This window comes from Ochotona princeps, chromosome 18 (assembly GCF_030435755.1).
Source record: "Ochotona princeps isolate mOchPri1 chromosome 18, mOchPri1.hap1, whole genome shotgun sequence".
NCBI classification, from domain to species: domain Eukaryota; kingdom Metazoa; phylum Chordata; class Mammalia; order Lagomorpha; family Ochotonidae; genus Ochotona; species Ochotona princeps.
This window is the reverse complement of record NC_080849.1, coordinates 5,874,194-5,891,304: the sequence shown is the minus strand read 5'-3', so window position 1 is coordinate 5,891,304 and position 17,111 is coordinate 5,874,194. Positions and strand designations below refer to the sequence as shown.

The window sequence follows — 17,111 nt, the reverse complement described above, 5'->3', positions numbered from 1 at the left end:
TCCTGTGTGACATACTCCTTACATTCCTTCAGCTCCTGTATGTGCTTCTCATTGTTGATAAGCACTTTATAATGAGCTTTCTGAATTTTGTATCATCCATTTTCTCAATGTATTCCTCAGTTAACTCGGAGGTTGGCAAAGGCTTTTGCTCCTTTGCAGGGGAGTCTTCAGTAATATTCATTGTGCCTCTGTCTCTTATTTTACTCTTGGTCATTATAATTCTGGTTATCAGATTCTTCTCCTTAGGGCAGGATTCTAGGCTGCATCACATACAGGTCTACAATTCAGTTTTACTTATTGCCTTTGGTACCTGGTTCTTTGTTTGCAGTCACTTGTGCCACTGCTTCCAGCAAGTTTCAAGTCTGAGTTCTTGTGTTCGACTGCCACAGTGGTCTCTGTGACTCCAGTTCCTGGCTCACCACTCTCCGTCTCCTGTGCTCCCATGCTGAGGCTGCACCATTGTCTGTGCAGTTTCTCCCACTTGCCGTTGGAGCAGTTCCCAGGATTAGAGAGACAGCAGATGTCTGAAATAGCTAGGTAGTTGGTGGTGCTGATCTTGCCAGAACCTGCTGGCCATTATTAGGTCTGAGGGCCACATGGACCTATTTTGAGTTGTAAGATACCAAAGTTGTTACTATTTTCAATGTGGGACTAATGCAGTATACTGAACTGAAAGTGAGTTCACTCTCAGCTCAGAGCAGGCACAGCTCACTGTTGTCCCTGCAGTATCAAAGCATTTGCCACACTGTACAAAATGGCACTTAATGTGCCACTCATGGAGTTCTGGAGCTACTGACCGTAAAGTCTGGGGGCTGCCCGGAGCTATTTTGAGTGGAACCTAAAGGATCCCGCATTATTGCAATTTCTCAGAGCCAGAAATGAGTTCGCTGCCAGCTTAGTGCATGCACATTCTTGTCCCATAGCCTTTGCCTCTCTGCACAAAATAGTGCCTGATTTGGCTCTGTTGAGTATCTGGACTGTGGAATCCACCCTGTTCCCTCACCGCCTGTTTGGGATCTGCTGGTCTGTTTCTGCTCCTGTTCAAATCAAACAAATCAGTAGTATAGGCAGTTGCTTGTTTGCATTCACCTGCTGAGCGCCTGGTGATCTCCCCTTCCCACCTGGTTGTGCTGGACTTCCGGCCACTGGCGCAGCTCAGATTACCGCTGGCTGAATGCTGCTGGGGTACCTGGTCGCTACAACACACCTTTGTCTTCGCTGCTTTTCCATTCCATCAGTCTCCAGGTGTTCTGCTGTTGGCCTGTCCTCTCCTATTTCCTGAGATGTGCCCTCTCTCCTTCACCTTGGCTAATGTTTCTCTGTTTAAACATGTCTTTACTGTATTCCACCATCTTGATTCTCTGAAAGGGAATATTTCTGACAGAACTCAGCAGAAGGGTCTCTTTAGAGCTGTGAGTGTGGGTTAGGGAGCCAGGTAGGAATTGCCATCCCTAGCCCTGAACAGTCTAAGAGGAAATGAGATTACAGGACCCTTGGAGAGGGCAAATGTGGAGCACTGTGGTGGCAGAAAGTTCTGGAAGCTCTGAAGGACTGGCTTGGCTAGGCAGCAGGAATGGCAGGGTAAACATCCTTTCCCTCTTTCCCTAAGCAGCTCGTGGTGAGTCAACCAGAGATTCAGACAAATAGTCCACCAGAAATGTTCTTCAGCTAAAAAGCCAATTTTCCCCTCTACATTTGAAACATGTAAGTGGTTTTCCCGATTTTAATGAGTTGCTTCTTACTCTGCCCCTTTGGCTTTCGTCCCCAGATCCCAAGCTTCCCACACTGCAAGTACATTATCTGAGTCACCAAACACAGCAGACAATGGAAGCGCATTCTGCGTATGACATTGAGAAGGGCAGGGCTGCTGTGGAGCCCAGCAGTGGGAGGCTCCACTTCTCTGTTAGCGGATTGTCGTCTCTCACTTCCTTGCCCCAGAGAGCAGATAAAATACAAATCAAACCAAATGCCTTTCTTCCTCTGGGTAAAATAAACTCCAAAAACACAGAAAATATTACATGGGCTTTTGTTCTTTCCCCATTAAGCTCATCCATTGCATGCAAATCATCCTGAAGTAGGAGAACTAATTACTGGTGAACAAAATGACACCAAGGCCTCCAGGACCTCAGCTGGAGCCTGAGCCTGCGTGTTTTGCTCCCACGCTGCTGTCTGTCTGTCTGAAGGGTTTCAGGAATCACTTCTGCTTTGCTTTTGTTTGAAAATGCCTCAACAAGGAGTGTGCCTGTATGAATAAAAGCACAGAAGAAATTTTGTTAAATACATTTTGCGTTTGATTCAATTTTAGATCACTTTGGTAACCACCAAGGGTGATCATCTTGGCGAACCACATCATGAAGTGGATTTCATTATCGGGACTCGCGCACCCATGAGGATAAACCAGACAGAGGCACGAAGTCGGTCATTGAAGAAGCCTTGCTTCTGATACTTGGCGGTGGCTGGTTAAATCGCAGTGTGGTAGAGTTTGGTTTTAAGAAATAGTGTGCAGGGAAATGAAAGTCTGCCACTGCAAAAATTAAAAAGGGGAGAGAAAAAAGGAAGTAGTGGCGGCTGGAGAATACAGTCAGAAGGAAGGACAGGGCACGAAGCGTCACTATGCTCCTAACGCTGCAATGCAAAAACATGAAACTTGTTCACTTTGTGTAGATGAAATTTTCAAATTAAAAAATGTATAGGAAAAACAAATATATAAAACTTGCCTTAGGGGAAAAAAAGGATAATTTGCATGTATTTGTTGAAAGTGGGAATAAGAAATGAAAGTAGCTTATGGGCTATCCAGTAGAAAGATTTTTTTTTTTCAGTGTGGGGGGAGAATTTTTCTACTTCTATTCCAAATATTCCAGTATAGAAGTTTGAGATTTCTAAAAAATGTGTCTACCCAACATGCAAAAATCTTGACAAGATGTATTTAGGGACTAGAACAATTCTAGGTCATCGAGGAGCAAGGCGACACAATCTCTCAACGTTAGCAGCTAGCTCACTGGGAGCTCACCCCTGAGGCCCTGAAGCCTTCAGCCCCACGTTGCTTTCTTGTTTTATCATGTCTGTCACATTACTGAACCTGCTTCTTAGTTCATCTCTCCCTTTTTCCTCCCCAGGCCACGGGTTTGGTCCTACAAAGATGTCCCGGGCACAGACGTTTCCCAGCTACTGCACAGAGCCCAATGAAGAAGTTCAGCCGCCTTTGTCACGGTCCAGCAGCTACGGATTCAGCTACAGCTCCAGCCTCATTCAATGACACCCAGAGAGCCAACGCTGACCAGAGACAATCTGTCCTGGACCCGCCTGGAGGGGCGTTGCGCCCTCTGCCTCCTGGAAGACGTACTACAGTACAAACTGACATGGGTCGGATCTAGCTCCAATCCCAGGGGAAGGTTCAAAACTGGAGTTCTGCTTCCTTGGTTCAGTGGCTAAGTCCTTTATTTATTGAATTTCTTTAGGGGGAAAAAAAATCTATGTTTTACAACAATAGAATCGACAGTCATTTAAATAAACAAAATTGAGTATGATAGCAGAAGCCTGGGCGTGGGGAGTTTTCCCAGCCATGCCTGGGTGGTGGGTGCCCACCCCTGGCTCTCAGACCAGTCCTCCTGACTGTGCACAGCATCTGTCCTTAGACTCACTTGGAACCAGCTCTGTGGCTTTCCAGGTTTTGACGGGTAAATCCTGTCTGTTCTACAAATGGCATTGTGATTCTTCATATAAATAAGCCCAGTTGGCAACTAAGGGGACGCACTCTTTAGCAGGGCCCTGCATCTCTGTGTGTCTGCGTGTATGTGTCTGTGTGTGTGTGTGTGTGTGTGTGTGTAGACTAATACAGATGTGGATATCACCATATCCATCTATATATAACAAGTATATATTAAACATGTGTTGAGGGTGACAGGACATGCTCGCTTAAATTATTGAAAACTGTAATTTGGCACATTAAAACTGAGATTGTTATGTTGAGTAGCTATTTTTGAAACAGTGCTGTAAAAAAAGGCTTCTTATTAGCAAATGTATTCATGTAGTTCAGTCTACTCCTATGACAACTGCGAGTACAGATGTGAGCGGGAGAAGGCTGTGGAAGCGAAGAGCCAGCCTAGCTGTCCCCCCACAAGCTGCTGGCTGTGCACCCAGCCGGCCTGCTCTGCCTGATGCTGTTTTTCCCCACGGCCATCCGTGTGAACAACACAAGGAAGGTGCCATGTGGACACCGATCAGCTTCCACTCACCATTGGGAAGCGAGAGACTCCCAGTGAGGAGCTGCTTAAGACAGAAGTAAAGTATGCTTAGAAAGAACTCAGTGAGATGGGCAGGGGATTGTTGATGTTTAGATTTAAAATGTCACAGATGTCACTCTCGGAGAGCCATCCTAGACTCGCAACTCCTTATTGGACCAGAACATGTTTTACTTTTACTGGACTCTGGTTTTGGGGGGATTATAAGAGAAGCTGGGTTTTTTCATCCCTGGCACTAAGAACACACTCGTAATACTTGAAGAAAAGTGAAGAACTGAGTGGCAGTTGGCTGATTTAGGTCAGTGTAGATGTTTGTCCTTACTGCTGAGGTTTACTCAAGGGAAAACAGGATTTTCTGCCTGAGTCACCGGATGCCATGTACCTAATCGGTTCTCTTGAGTCAAACATGGTAGTTTAGGAATGGTGAATATGATCCCGTGAATGCGTGGCTTTTTTTCTTACTAGAAAAAGTGTCTTAAACTCTCAAAGTTAATATGCTGAAGGGAAGCCCTTTGTGCTGATCTTGGATAAGCTTTCTTTTCATCCTATGTATAGCCTTAATCCAGACTGACCATCCCTTACAATGAATGAACACTGACTTGAACTAGTTCCAGGTCCGTCCTTCATAAATGTGCCCTTACAACAGGTACCGAGGCTCCCTGAGCCACTGAGATATATAATCAAATCACAACAAGACACTAATCCTAGAAGTTAATGTGGCTGCAAAAAAAATAATTATCTGAAGCTTCCTAGAAAGAGAATCACCCAGGCTGCCTGCTCTGTGAATTTTGCTGACACAGCAGAGAAGCTGCTGTCTGCTCCCTTGCAACTTACAAGCTTCCTTGGAATGCCAGCTTAGGGGTTAAACACTCCAAAACTTTTCCAGCACATGGCATTGGCCATTGAAACGCTGCTAGTCAGATAGACCGGAGCAACTCCCAGCTGAGACGATGTGAGCACAGTTCGTGGTGGGGCCGCATTCCGAGCGATCTTCTCGCCAGCCCCTCAGCCGAGCTGTTGCTTCTGCACCATATGTTTACACGGTGGACTTATGGTGAAAGGCCCTCAAGGGTCCCACTTCACATCTTGGCTTTATTAATGTGCTGGAAGCACAGACAGCGAGTCCGAGGGGGATTCTGCTAATTAGATGAGTTTGCTCTTGTGTCTGTGTGCAGGAGGCAAACAATTGCAGCAAGTTGCTTCAAGAACACCATGTGGTTCTCTCATTACCAGGGAGCAACAAAACTCACCTGTAACCTTGGGCCAGTTGTGCATTCTGAAAATAATCTCAAAGAGAACAGGTGTGAGAGAAACTTGCTTTCCAAATCTTTAACCTTGTCTCATTACAATGAGAACAAAGATATACAGTAATTCGTGGTACATCTTTGTAGCTTAATTCTAGCATACCCCTCTAAGCATATTTGCAATTATAGCAAAGTCAAAGCTGCTAAATAAAGAGAACAGAAAATTCTTGTTACTCTGAGATACCTGGCTTGGGCAGCGCTTATTATAACAAAAATGACAAGCAGATAAATCTACAAAAACCAAAGATGGAGAGTTACTGTACCCATCTCCTGGCACTTGATGAGTTCCACTGGACCAACCAGAATGGTTGTGCACGTGTACTCAACTCACCATCACTTATGGAAGATGCCTCTATCCTTACCAAACCATTTCTCCCCTTCAGAGTTGGTACTCTATCTTTAATATATATGAGGCTTTTTCATAGGGAGGGAGGAATTGCTTTGAACCAAAGACATCTTTTGGCTCCTCCTGAAAGAGGCTCCATCCAAATCCATACGTATGAAGGATGAGACTGATGCTAAAGGAATCCAGCACAAGCGTTGCAGGCTCTTCAGCAGCAGAGGAAGCCTCGAGCTTGCACACCTTTGTAGAAGTTACAGGAGGGAGCTCATTTTCTGTCCCTAACTTTTTCTTCTGACAATCATAATTAATGTTCACATGACTAAGACATGATGTATTTTAAATGCAGAAAACTGCAAAGTGAACATGATACAGCTGTTTACGATTCTGGTGAGAGGAGCAGAAAACAACTTTCACTTACTTACCAATTTATTTATGCAGATTGCAAATATTTACAAAATCACTAGATCCCGGCCACTGCCGCAACTTGAATTTAAATAATAAATATATATTTGCTTCTATATTAGGGAAGATGTGGTTGGATAGAGCATGTGAAATAAAGTGAAACTTTCACCAAAAGCAGACCTCACCCTTTTTACCAGATGGTAACTAGAATCCTGTTTCTAGTATCTTGTATAATTCGCTGCCTTCACTGGGAATTTATGTTTGAAAATCGTCTCTCACCTATCAAATTGTCACCCGTGAAAACCTCCTGCCCAGATAGAAACATTGGCTCGATAAACAACTTTGCATTCCTAATGATGGTTGCTACAGAACCAACTTATAGCATGTGATAACTTTATAAGAGCTCTTACAGACACCATGAAGTTGATATCTACCCCCATTCTTTAACCAGAATCTCAGAAACCTGTGTACCAGAGCATGAATACCCTGCTCCCTAGATCATGTGAACTGTTTACAAAAGTTGACCGCTAGCCCTACAGTATAAACAAGCTAAGGAAATGATACTCATACAGAAAATTATATTCTAGTTTTCACAGTTACTGCACAGAAATGGGCAGTGTTCATCCAGCCTGGCTAAGCATTAGGCCCTTGACCTTTGTGTTTATCAACCCTTTGTAATTTGCAAAATGACTTTATCAATCATTAACGAAAATCTGCAAGCTCCCAAGCTCAGCCCTCTCACAATGGGTAGCATTTTGTCGCTGGATATGCAGTAGCAGTTATGACAAGAGACCATAACATTAATTTCTAGCCATTGAAATTGTGAAGTGTGTAATTGTTGGCAAGGAAATGTATGGAGTCCAGTTTCCAATGAATGATGAGCAGTCAGGTGGACAGAAGTTTAGGTAAGGTGGTGAAGAACCCAGGGAAGTGTCCAAAGGAATGCATGGGTCCTAGTTGCCTAGCCCTCTTACCCTGATTCTGGGTCACACTCGGCCTTCTTTACTCTCATCACCTTCTCCTAAGTGTGTAATTTAAAGAAGACATCAGTTTTATTATGTCTTGACATTATCACAAAAAGACAACAGGCCATAAATGTGCTTCTTTCAGTTCAGTGGAAAATATTTTAACACAGAGAGTGTACCAAAATCCCCAGAGTAGGATGTGTTCTTGGAAACATGTAAATCATTTTTGTATGGCCAAGCTCATCAGAGTTTCATCATGAAGCATGTTAGCGGTGCCATAGGTAGGATCAAAATCATGGAGACAAGATTAACAGATTCACATGTGCATTTTCTGTAAACAAGCCTGAAAGACTGTTCATCTTTCTTCTCTGTAGAACTACCATAAATTCTTCCTTTGTTATTGAAGAACACAAACCTGTTGTCACTTTACCGTTATGCAAGCAGAGGAGCACTAAGGTGTAGTCTCTCATGGACAGTTCATGTGATTTTTCTAGACAGGTGGAATGCTAACTACTTGTGAATGCAATATTAAAGTTCATGTAGAGTTAAGGTCTTGATGCTTCCCTTGGGGTGGGGTTGGAAGTAGCAACTGAAGCCCATGGATGCTGTAATTTGAATAAAAGGCAAAGAAACATCTAGGAATACCTTTTGCCTAGTTCTTGGCTCCTGACCCAGGAACATACCCTCAGCGTCATGTCATCTCCCAGTAAGAGCAGGAATTGAGAAATGTTACATGACTTCGAAATATATAAGCCCTTGTACACCTAGCTGTCCTAATACACTTTTAAATATCTTTGCTCTTCCTAAACTCATTACCAACTCTGTCCATAGAAAGGCTTAATGTGGCTGTTGATCAGCATTGTATATTGTGAACAATTGACATAAATTCATTATTCTTCTGTTGTCAGCCACTTCTTTGCTAGAATTTTAAACTAACTTGTCCTAAAGTCATAGAGGGAAACAATTAAGTAGATGTTTGTGCTTTTTAGTCCTGATAATACATCGTATTGTATTCATGTTTATTATGTTTGGGATCTTAAGCACTCGATAGCACTTTATGGTGTCATTATTTGTAACATCTGTGACAGTCTTGTTAGATCAGTCAGGGACACATTTTTTATTTTAATATTGGACAGCTTCCTTTTCAACAAAAATTTTGAAAATGACGTTTTTGTATGTTGAAATATCTTATGTTTCAAGTTTTTCATGATAAATGCCATTAGACAATTATTTAAATAAAGTGGTTCACATAATTTTAAGTTAAAACTAATAACTTTCAAGAAAACCATATTTCACTTATAATTTTCAGATGCTTTTCCCTTATCCTGAGATTTTAATATCTTGTAAATATTTGAAGGAAATGCATTTGTAGTAGAACTGCCCGTTTTCATAATCATATTTACACAGCAAGTTTTATTTTAATTTCTCTTAAATGCTGCTTCTCTGAGAAGTCAAAGCCCCACATTCTGATTGCCTGAAGACTGAGTGAACTTAATTTTTTTAATCATTATTTGGGGCCAATTTTAATAGTTGACACAATTTACTTCCTCAGTCTTTCTTTAAGGTGATTTTAGATTTAGAGCACAAAATTGAAACTTTCTGTAGACAGCGTACCGCATCGTATGGAGCAAACAAGGTGCGCTCATTCTGTGGTTGAGTGGACACTGGCCCTTGAATCCTGCCTTAACTCGCTTGAGAGACTCACGGTCTCAACAGTTGTTTATAATCCAGGATTTAAACTGTCAAGACCCAAATTCAGGCAAAGAAAATTGAGACAATAAAATAATTTTTAGCTAACTATAAGATTTCTGTCAAAAAAAAGAAATCTAAAAGAAATTTTTGTGTCTGTTCCATTTCCTTAGCTGAGCAAACAGAAAGCAGAATGATGCAGTAACTTAATCTTAAACATCAATCAGAAATGTACATAGTACAGTTATGAAATCATTTGACTAATCAGATTCACGTCTTACTGCGTGGTCTGAGACTCCGAGCTGGCTCCTGCCGACATCGGTGCGTGGAGGGGGAGCAGTGGAGGCCCACGTGTTCGTGAAGACCCACAATGGAGTGTGCTCTCTAGCGAGAAGATGCTCTCTCGCGGTCATTAAAGCAGGCTGTGCGTAAGCAATCCCACGAAACCAGTCTGCTTTGTCACAGAGAAGCAGCTGGTGTCATACTTACTGCAGAGGGCAGCAACCCTTCAGGACTGCAATGGTCCCGCTTTTCCCCTCCACCCAGCCTTCACACACACACACACACACACACACTCACACACACTCACACATTTGTCTGCCGCTTTTGACCTACTCTGTCTGTTACACTGAACTTACCTTTTGTACAAATCCACATAGGATTATCTCCCTTATAAACTTCTCATCCTATGACTCTCAAATGTATAAATTATGTGTTGTATGTTCACTTCCTGTAAATGTTTATTTAATTAATTTATACATGTATATACACATATAGTTTGTGAAGTTAAACTGTACATGATAAAGGGTTGTAATTTGTAGTTGATTAAATATAATGTTTATGATCACTTTGATAAAATTAATTTTGGACATTAGGATGTTGCCAAGAAATTGAACACCCATTATAAACTTGCTTCTGTTGAAAAATATATGATCTGGCATACTTTATGTTTAGTTACAATCTACTCCAGATTAATAATAATTTGGGGACATCCGTACTGAAATACTAGTTGAAATATTTTGGAATCTAATGCAAAAAAATAGCGGTCTCTGGAACTGAAATGTGAATATCTGGCAGACCAGGAAATATTATAACAATGAGGCAATAATAAAATTAGGAAATTAAATTATTTTTAAATCTGTGTGATTTTTTTCCCCTTGGTAGAAACACATAACTGGAGAATTCCCTTTTGAATTTATAGTTTTCAATAGATTAATCCCTAAGAAATAAATCTATTATGTTTTCTTTATAATTCTGAGAAGTTTACAGGTGATACTCTGTGGGGAGGATAACGTGTAGTTGTATGGTATTAAAATTTCTGTTTTATCACTTATGAAAAGGTGAAGACGTTCAAAAAAGCCACCATTTTACACAACTTTGTATTGAATTCTTGGACAACTAAACTGATATTTTATACAACTTATTTATTAGGATCCCTATAATAGTATATGATTCCCTTACATTTTTGTTGTTATGGATGAAATGTAACTATGTAATTAAACAGAATTATTACAGTCATATTCTGCTAAGTTTTAAAATGTTACTTATTTCTTCATTTATTAGCTGTTCATTTCAAAATAAATTCAAAGTAGGTCCTTTATTAACTATAAAGTTGCTAGGATGTTATAACATGTTTCCACGTTTTACTGACTCTGTAACAGAATTGAATTCTTACTAGGTTGATTCTGGTTTTTTGGAATCATAGAATATTAATATTGAAAATGACATCTACATTTTTATTTCACATTAAAAAGCTATCCCAAGGTTTTAAGCGATCTACACGCTCTTAAACACTTGACAACAGTCATTCCTTCGTCCCTTTACCTCCTCCGTAATGGTTAAAGTAGGTTTGGGAAAATGGACACCAAATGGGCAGATTTACCATCAAAAGAGAGATGTGTTCGATGGCTTCCTTCATTGTTCTGCATCCCATGAAGCGGCACCTTTATCACTCGACAGAACATACTTCTCAGTCTTTATAGATTATCTGGTTTCTTAGATTGATTTGCTGTGAGCATTTTCCCTTTTAGATGCCTATGCCTTTAACAGCAGAATGACACTTCCGTACTGTCAAAGCAGTGGATTGCGTTAACATGACCTTCTGGAGGTTGATGGAGCAAAACTCACTAATGTGAAGAAAGCAATGAAAAACTAGAGACAGACATTTGAGTTCCATGCAGCCAGCAGAAACTTGAAAGTGCTCAGTGGTGGCTATGCTGAGCACATCAATTGTATGTAAAAACTGAATTAAAAACAGTTTATTCTAAGTGGATTTTTTTAGTCCATGAGTCGGCAGCTTGAACAGGGTCAAGCTAGGGAAATCGCAAGGGTTCTACTTACTGGACACAGTGGCCTCAGAGTGCAAAGGTGTGTGTTAGCTCAGAGCTGACATCGAAGAAGCGCTCTAAGCAAGACATCCAAGCCACCACCCAATAGCAATGACTGCACTATTTCTGTCATGTGCAAGAAAAGTATAATGTTTTATTTTCCAGTTAATCAAGAAATACATTTATCTAGTTGTAGCTACATGGGAAATTATTAAAATGAATATTTTAGCAAGAATGGGATAGAATGTCTTTTCAGCCAGTCAGGGTGCACATTAGTAGTAAACTGGGTGAAAAGCAACAGAAAGGCAGCTCTTGTCCAGACACCCAGTGTGCAGGCAGCAAGAAGCAGCAGCAGCTTCACACAGCTGCCACTGAACTCTGTAAATATTTAGTCTTTTTGTTAGACAGCATGGTCTAAGAAAACCCCCAACTTACCTCTTGTTTGAATTCCACACTTGTTTTAAAAACTCCTTTTAAAAAGAAACTTCATCTCTTCTTTGACAAACATCGCATATGGTACAAATGTTCAAATGAAGCATTTGCAAAATATGCATAAACTGTGGGTACCTCAGACTCTTTGCAACACTTGACTGTAAGGGAAGGGATAGATACCATTTCAAACTTGATTTTAAAATCATGAAATACATCTTCTAATGGCCAGTAATTCAAAAGAGTGTAAGATTTGATCCCTCCTTCCAGGAAAGAAGGTGCCAGCCAAGTCATGAGCAGGCACACTTGGTCTCCTCTGGTTCTATGAATACCCTTTGAGTCCCATTTGGCTTTGTCATTTCCTTCCTGTTAACAAAACTCACCCAAAAACAACACATTATTTACCCTGCTGCTTAGTGTGCTTGTGTTTATCAAATCGAATTACATTTCAGAGAGCTGGGTAGAGAGTTTGGTGTCTCTACCCCCACCCAAAGAAAGACTCCAAGGCTGGCACCCTCCAACAGCCCATTCCACTAAGTAACCTGGTTCTCAGCAGCAGCCTCTGGGGAGAGATGTCATCAGGAACGAACTTTGTGTCACTCAGCTCTCTAAGTGGCCGTTACTCCCTTGTCTGACACTTCCTCAGTAGGAGGAAGGGATGGCATCCTAAATTGAAAAACAGCCCACTGAGAGATCTGCTCATAAATGCAGTTGACATGGGATTGTTTTCAATTTGGAATTTGCAAATGAGAAATGATGCCCAGTGCTGCTATTAATACTGCGCACCACTCACGCTGGATTGGGGTGACATTTGCTATCTCAGGTAAAATCAATATTGCATTTAGTAGAAAATATCCACTTAATCATGAACAAAATGTAACTCCCCCCTTCAGGTGACATTTGTACATTCTAACTCTTCAAAAGGTGTAAGTCCATAGGTGAAAAAACAAACATCATACCTTCAAGAGACATTATTGTGATGTTTAATGTTATAAACAATAATATTTTGATGCTGCATTTAACCATGTGTTTCAATGGGTTTATGAATGAGGTTTGGAGCATGATTTCAAATATACAAGAATATTATGATGACTCAGGCCATCCAAGTCAATGCGGTTGACTATTGAGTGAGAAATCGTATTTGTCTTTTTTCATTCCCTCCAGATGTGACATTCTCCCTGGGCTGAAATGACATGTGATTCTTACTGCTTGATTGTTAGTAACGTTGTTTCCTAATGTAAAAGAAATAGTAAAAAATTTTTGGCAGTTGTGGCTTTTTCTTTCTCTTTTGTTGGTTTGTTTGTTAATGTAGTCTGAAATAAATGTTAAGTTCAATACTATCCCCACTGAAACATAAAGAGAAAGCAGGTACGGCTTGGGAAGAAAGAATTAAATGTTATATTTACAGTCTTCACACAGTTCAACACATGGCCATATGAAGTAAATAAACTATGAAACAAGCTTATATGCTTGTTTCTGTATTTAATGTTACAATAGCTCTTTAATAGAAACACTGTACTGATAAACATGAAAGCTTTGAAGATGCACAGGATATGTAGAACTCTGGCTTTCCAATTTGTTTATCTTCTTTTCTATTATGGATTCATTAGAAGAATAATATTAAAGTATATATACAATACTTGATCAACCTATTATTTCTTCAACTTTTCTTATCCAAAATCTTGTAACTGTCATTTGACTTTGGCAAGACTAAACCTTAAAGTTAATGAATATTGAACACACGAGGCAAGTGAGACACTCATGCAGTGCGTCAAACTGACAGTGGATATGATAGGCAATGAGTGAAAATTACTGACGGTTGATCTTCAGTAGACCTGGCGCAGTATCTGTCTTGCTTTGGCTGCAGACCCATTTTTGGCTTTTTTAACTTGCACATTTTTATGGTGCTTGATCTTGATCCTAGCATTGTCAGGAAAACCAAGGATGATTTCATTGTAGAGTTCAATTTGCCCTTTATATTTACTTCATATTCATTTTGCACATTTTAAATATATGACCACTTTTCAAATGCCAGAAATATTATCTCAGTTCATTCATTAACTGGGCCAAAATGTAATACAGACCAGAAATAAATGTAACAGAAAATAGTATCAGGCCACCCGCTGAATCATGAAGAAAAGACAGGACAAAAACAGGCCAGATACCAAAATGCCACACAACGTAACAAGGAACTTCAAATTGTCGAAAACTGAAATGAAAAGATAAATTTAAATAAGATAAATTTTGAAATTCACACAGTTTTTTCATAACATGCATTAGCCACAAACTATTATTTTCGTTTTTTCAAAGCAATTTTTTTCTCACTGAATTCTTCACTGACTCATAGATCAAACAGTAGCATCATTTTCTTCAAGATGGTTTTTTATTTTCTTTTTCATTTCTTCAGCAACGCATTAGTCATTCAGTAGCATGTTATTTAACTTCATGGCTTTGTAAATTCCTTTTTGTTTCCTGTTGTTGATTTTATTTTATGCCTTTTTATAAGGGGATGTATAGTACCTGTGTAATGGAGATTACCATATGCAGTAGCATGTTATTTAACTTCATGGCATTGTAAATTTGCATTTTTCTTCTGTGTTGATTTTGTGTTGTAGCTTGCAGTATGCTTCTCTACTTCCATATCAGAGATGTACTCCCAATAAAAAAGTTAAATATGTCTTGACAATAGGATGCTGGATTCTGCCACTGTCCATACCTGCAGTGTCAGGATACACTTAAATAGCAGAATGATGAACTTATGATTATTTATGAAGGACTGTACTATTGAAATAATATAGGGGAAATTAGTGTGCAGGGGTTGCCAGGAGGTGGGTAGTTGGAGACAAGCAAAGGGAAATCCCAGGACCTATGGAACTGTATTATGGAAAAATAAAATGAAAATGAATTTTTAAAATAATTCTAAAAAAAGAAAGAGAGGAAAATGTCCTTGTTGTGCTAACAACAGGAACAAAAGTTGGAGAAACTAAAAGGTCATGGACAGTGTTGACATCCCAAGACACATCCCGAGAAATCAGCCACCAAGAGCTACCTACCTGGAGCTGAAACAGTGGAACTACTAGCTAAGGGGAACCTGCAAATGCCGTGTTGGGTAAATTGCTAGAGTCTGTTTATGGACTAACCTGAATGAAAAACTCCTGGGGCCTGAAGCCCAAGGGCTTCCACACTTTCTTGGGCTTTCCCTGGAAGAAAACCAAGAAAAACTCTTTATGGTTCTAGAAAGAAAAAGAAAAAGAGACAGAGTTCTGTCAGAGCTCCTGCTGTCTGCGTCTCCTCAAGGAAGGATAGCATCACGCGGTCTGCAGGGATTGCTTTCCAAGGAAATGGAGGCAGCACCGGGCAGCAGCAGTGGGTGCAGGGAGCAGACGACAGGACCACATTGTGGGAGAAACTCTATGAGTGTCACAAAGGTGGACAACTAACAACCTCAAATGCAATGGTAAGATTACAGAAACTCCCCTTTCACAGTTTACCGCCACATCATCAGGGCTCCAGAACAACAACAGTGAATTCTAGACACAAAATCTACAACACAGAGTGAATTTACATAGGCTTAGATAAAAGGAAAAGGAATAAAAGGCATGACTATTAAAAAGGAAGAAAGACATGACTGTCCATGTGGAAAACTACAAAGAATCAACTGAAAAACTCCTGGAGCCAACAAGTGAGTAGGCAGGTACTGACGCCAGCGTAGAGGAGACTAGGACCGTGCTTGGCCACATGGATATCAGTCAGGAAGAACTGGATGTGCAGTACAGGAAGCGCGTGCTGCCACTCTCTACCTGCCCACCACCTACTGACTAAATGACCTACAGAGAAACAACAAAATTTCACACCAATCTCCCATGCCTCAAGAAGTCCCGTGTTGGCTAATCCCAACCCAGAAGCACCTAGAAAAGGAGATTCCAAGAGTTAATTCCTTTCTCAAAGTGACCTAATAGTGTGATACACAACTTCTCTTCATGTAATTTTCTTCAATTGTCATTCAAAAATAGCATTTATTTTCTCACCACTATAGATTTAAGAATTAAAATAAGGAATATAGGAGGTTTGAAAACTATCATACATCATAGAAACACTGTATACCATTATCCCAATTTTATTTCAAGACTGCCAATTAAGAGGGTTGGTAGAAATACTAATTATTTATTTACCAGTTGTCTGTTTATTTACATATGTATTTAAAAATGATCTTGGATGTGTGTAGACCTGCAAATAAATTCAGGTACACTGGGTCCCCTAATCGTAACAGAAAACACGAAGTCATTTGTCAATTTTAGAAGCTCTTTATGGCTTGGAGGAATTCTCCTGTGGTGTTACTTGGACGTGGCTTTGCATCTGCCTCCCTCTGTGGAACCTAAAGTGGAGGACACTCAGCTATTTCCTTGCTGACACAGATTCTGGAGCAAAGGAAGCACATGGAAAGAGGATGTGCACACGTGGCTTGTGAGATGCAGACGAGCAACACTCCGTTTAGCTGCAGCCGTTCTAGGCTGAGCTTCCAAGCTCAAGGCACGGGCCATGCTTCTTTCCAAGTTGGAAAAAGAAATCAGTGCCCATGAAGTACTACACTTTCTTTATTTAATATAACAGAACACAATCCATCAAGGCAAACATTCATATACCTTACAGAGGCTGATATGAATTTACATAATAAAAATTAGGAAAAGTGTTTTAAAGAGGATGAATACTTAACATTCATATAAGGACAGTAAACCAGCATTATCCCAGGCATTCATCATTCCTGTAACCCAAATAACACCTTCTCTTACACCCTGCAGCGTGCTTAGTGCTTCGAACCTGGAAAGCTTAATATGTAAACCAACCTTGAGAGCTACAGAATTTTCTTAGAAAGCATTATAGTTAATTCTAAAAACCACTGTTCTCTCTATTGGATCACTAATAAAACAAACTTGTTTTGATTTTTTAAATAAAAATCACCAGAGTTCAAATGCTTGACCAGAGTAATAGCAATGAATAGACTAGTGAGACTTACACAAAAGCCCAAGTGTGTAGGTCAACATCGACTGAGCATCATATTTTAATAGTAGCCAAGCTCAGTCATGTTTCATCCTGATATTGTCATGATTAACTTGGTTTTAATTTATATGAATAGCCAGTTAGCTTAAAATTGACTGAATTAACAAATTGTTCAATAAACATGAATTTTTACTAACTGAAAATTACTATTTGTCTACCTCCCATTCATAAGCAGGATTACAAGTTCATGAAATTACCATTCTATTTTTTCAGCATATATAAAAGCCTTTCAATAAAATTTGAGGGTCTCTGCTGAAATATAGCCAATACATAATCATAGAGATGTGTTATTTTGCTAATAAAACTGGGTATCCTATAACATCATCTAACAAACCTACCTGCCTTCCTATAAC

The 17,111-nt window shown here is 40.0% G+C and overlaps 1 protein-coding gene across 1 annotated transcript in view; it reads left to right on the top strand.

Moving 5' to 3' along the window:
- Positions 1-3,537, top strand: part of DOK6 (docking protein 6) — a 312,711-nt gene extending 309,174 nt beyond the window's left edge. The window contains exon 8 of the mRNA XM_004579438.4: positions 3,117-3,537. Within this exon, the coding sequence (XP_004579495.1) occupies positions 3,117-3,256 (140 nt within the window). The 3' untranslated portion in view covers positions 3,257-3,537. The remainder of the gene's footprint in view (positions 1-3,116) is intronic.
- The last annotated feature ends 13,574 nt before the right edge of the window (positions 3,538-17,111 follow it).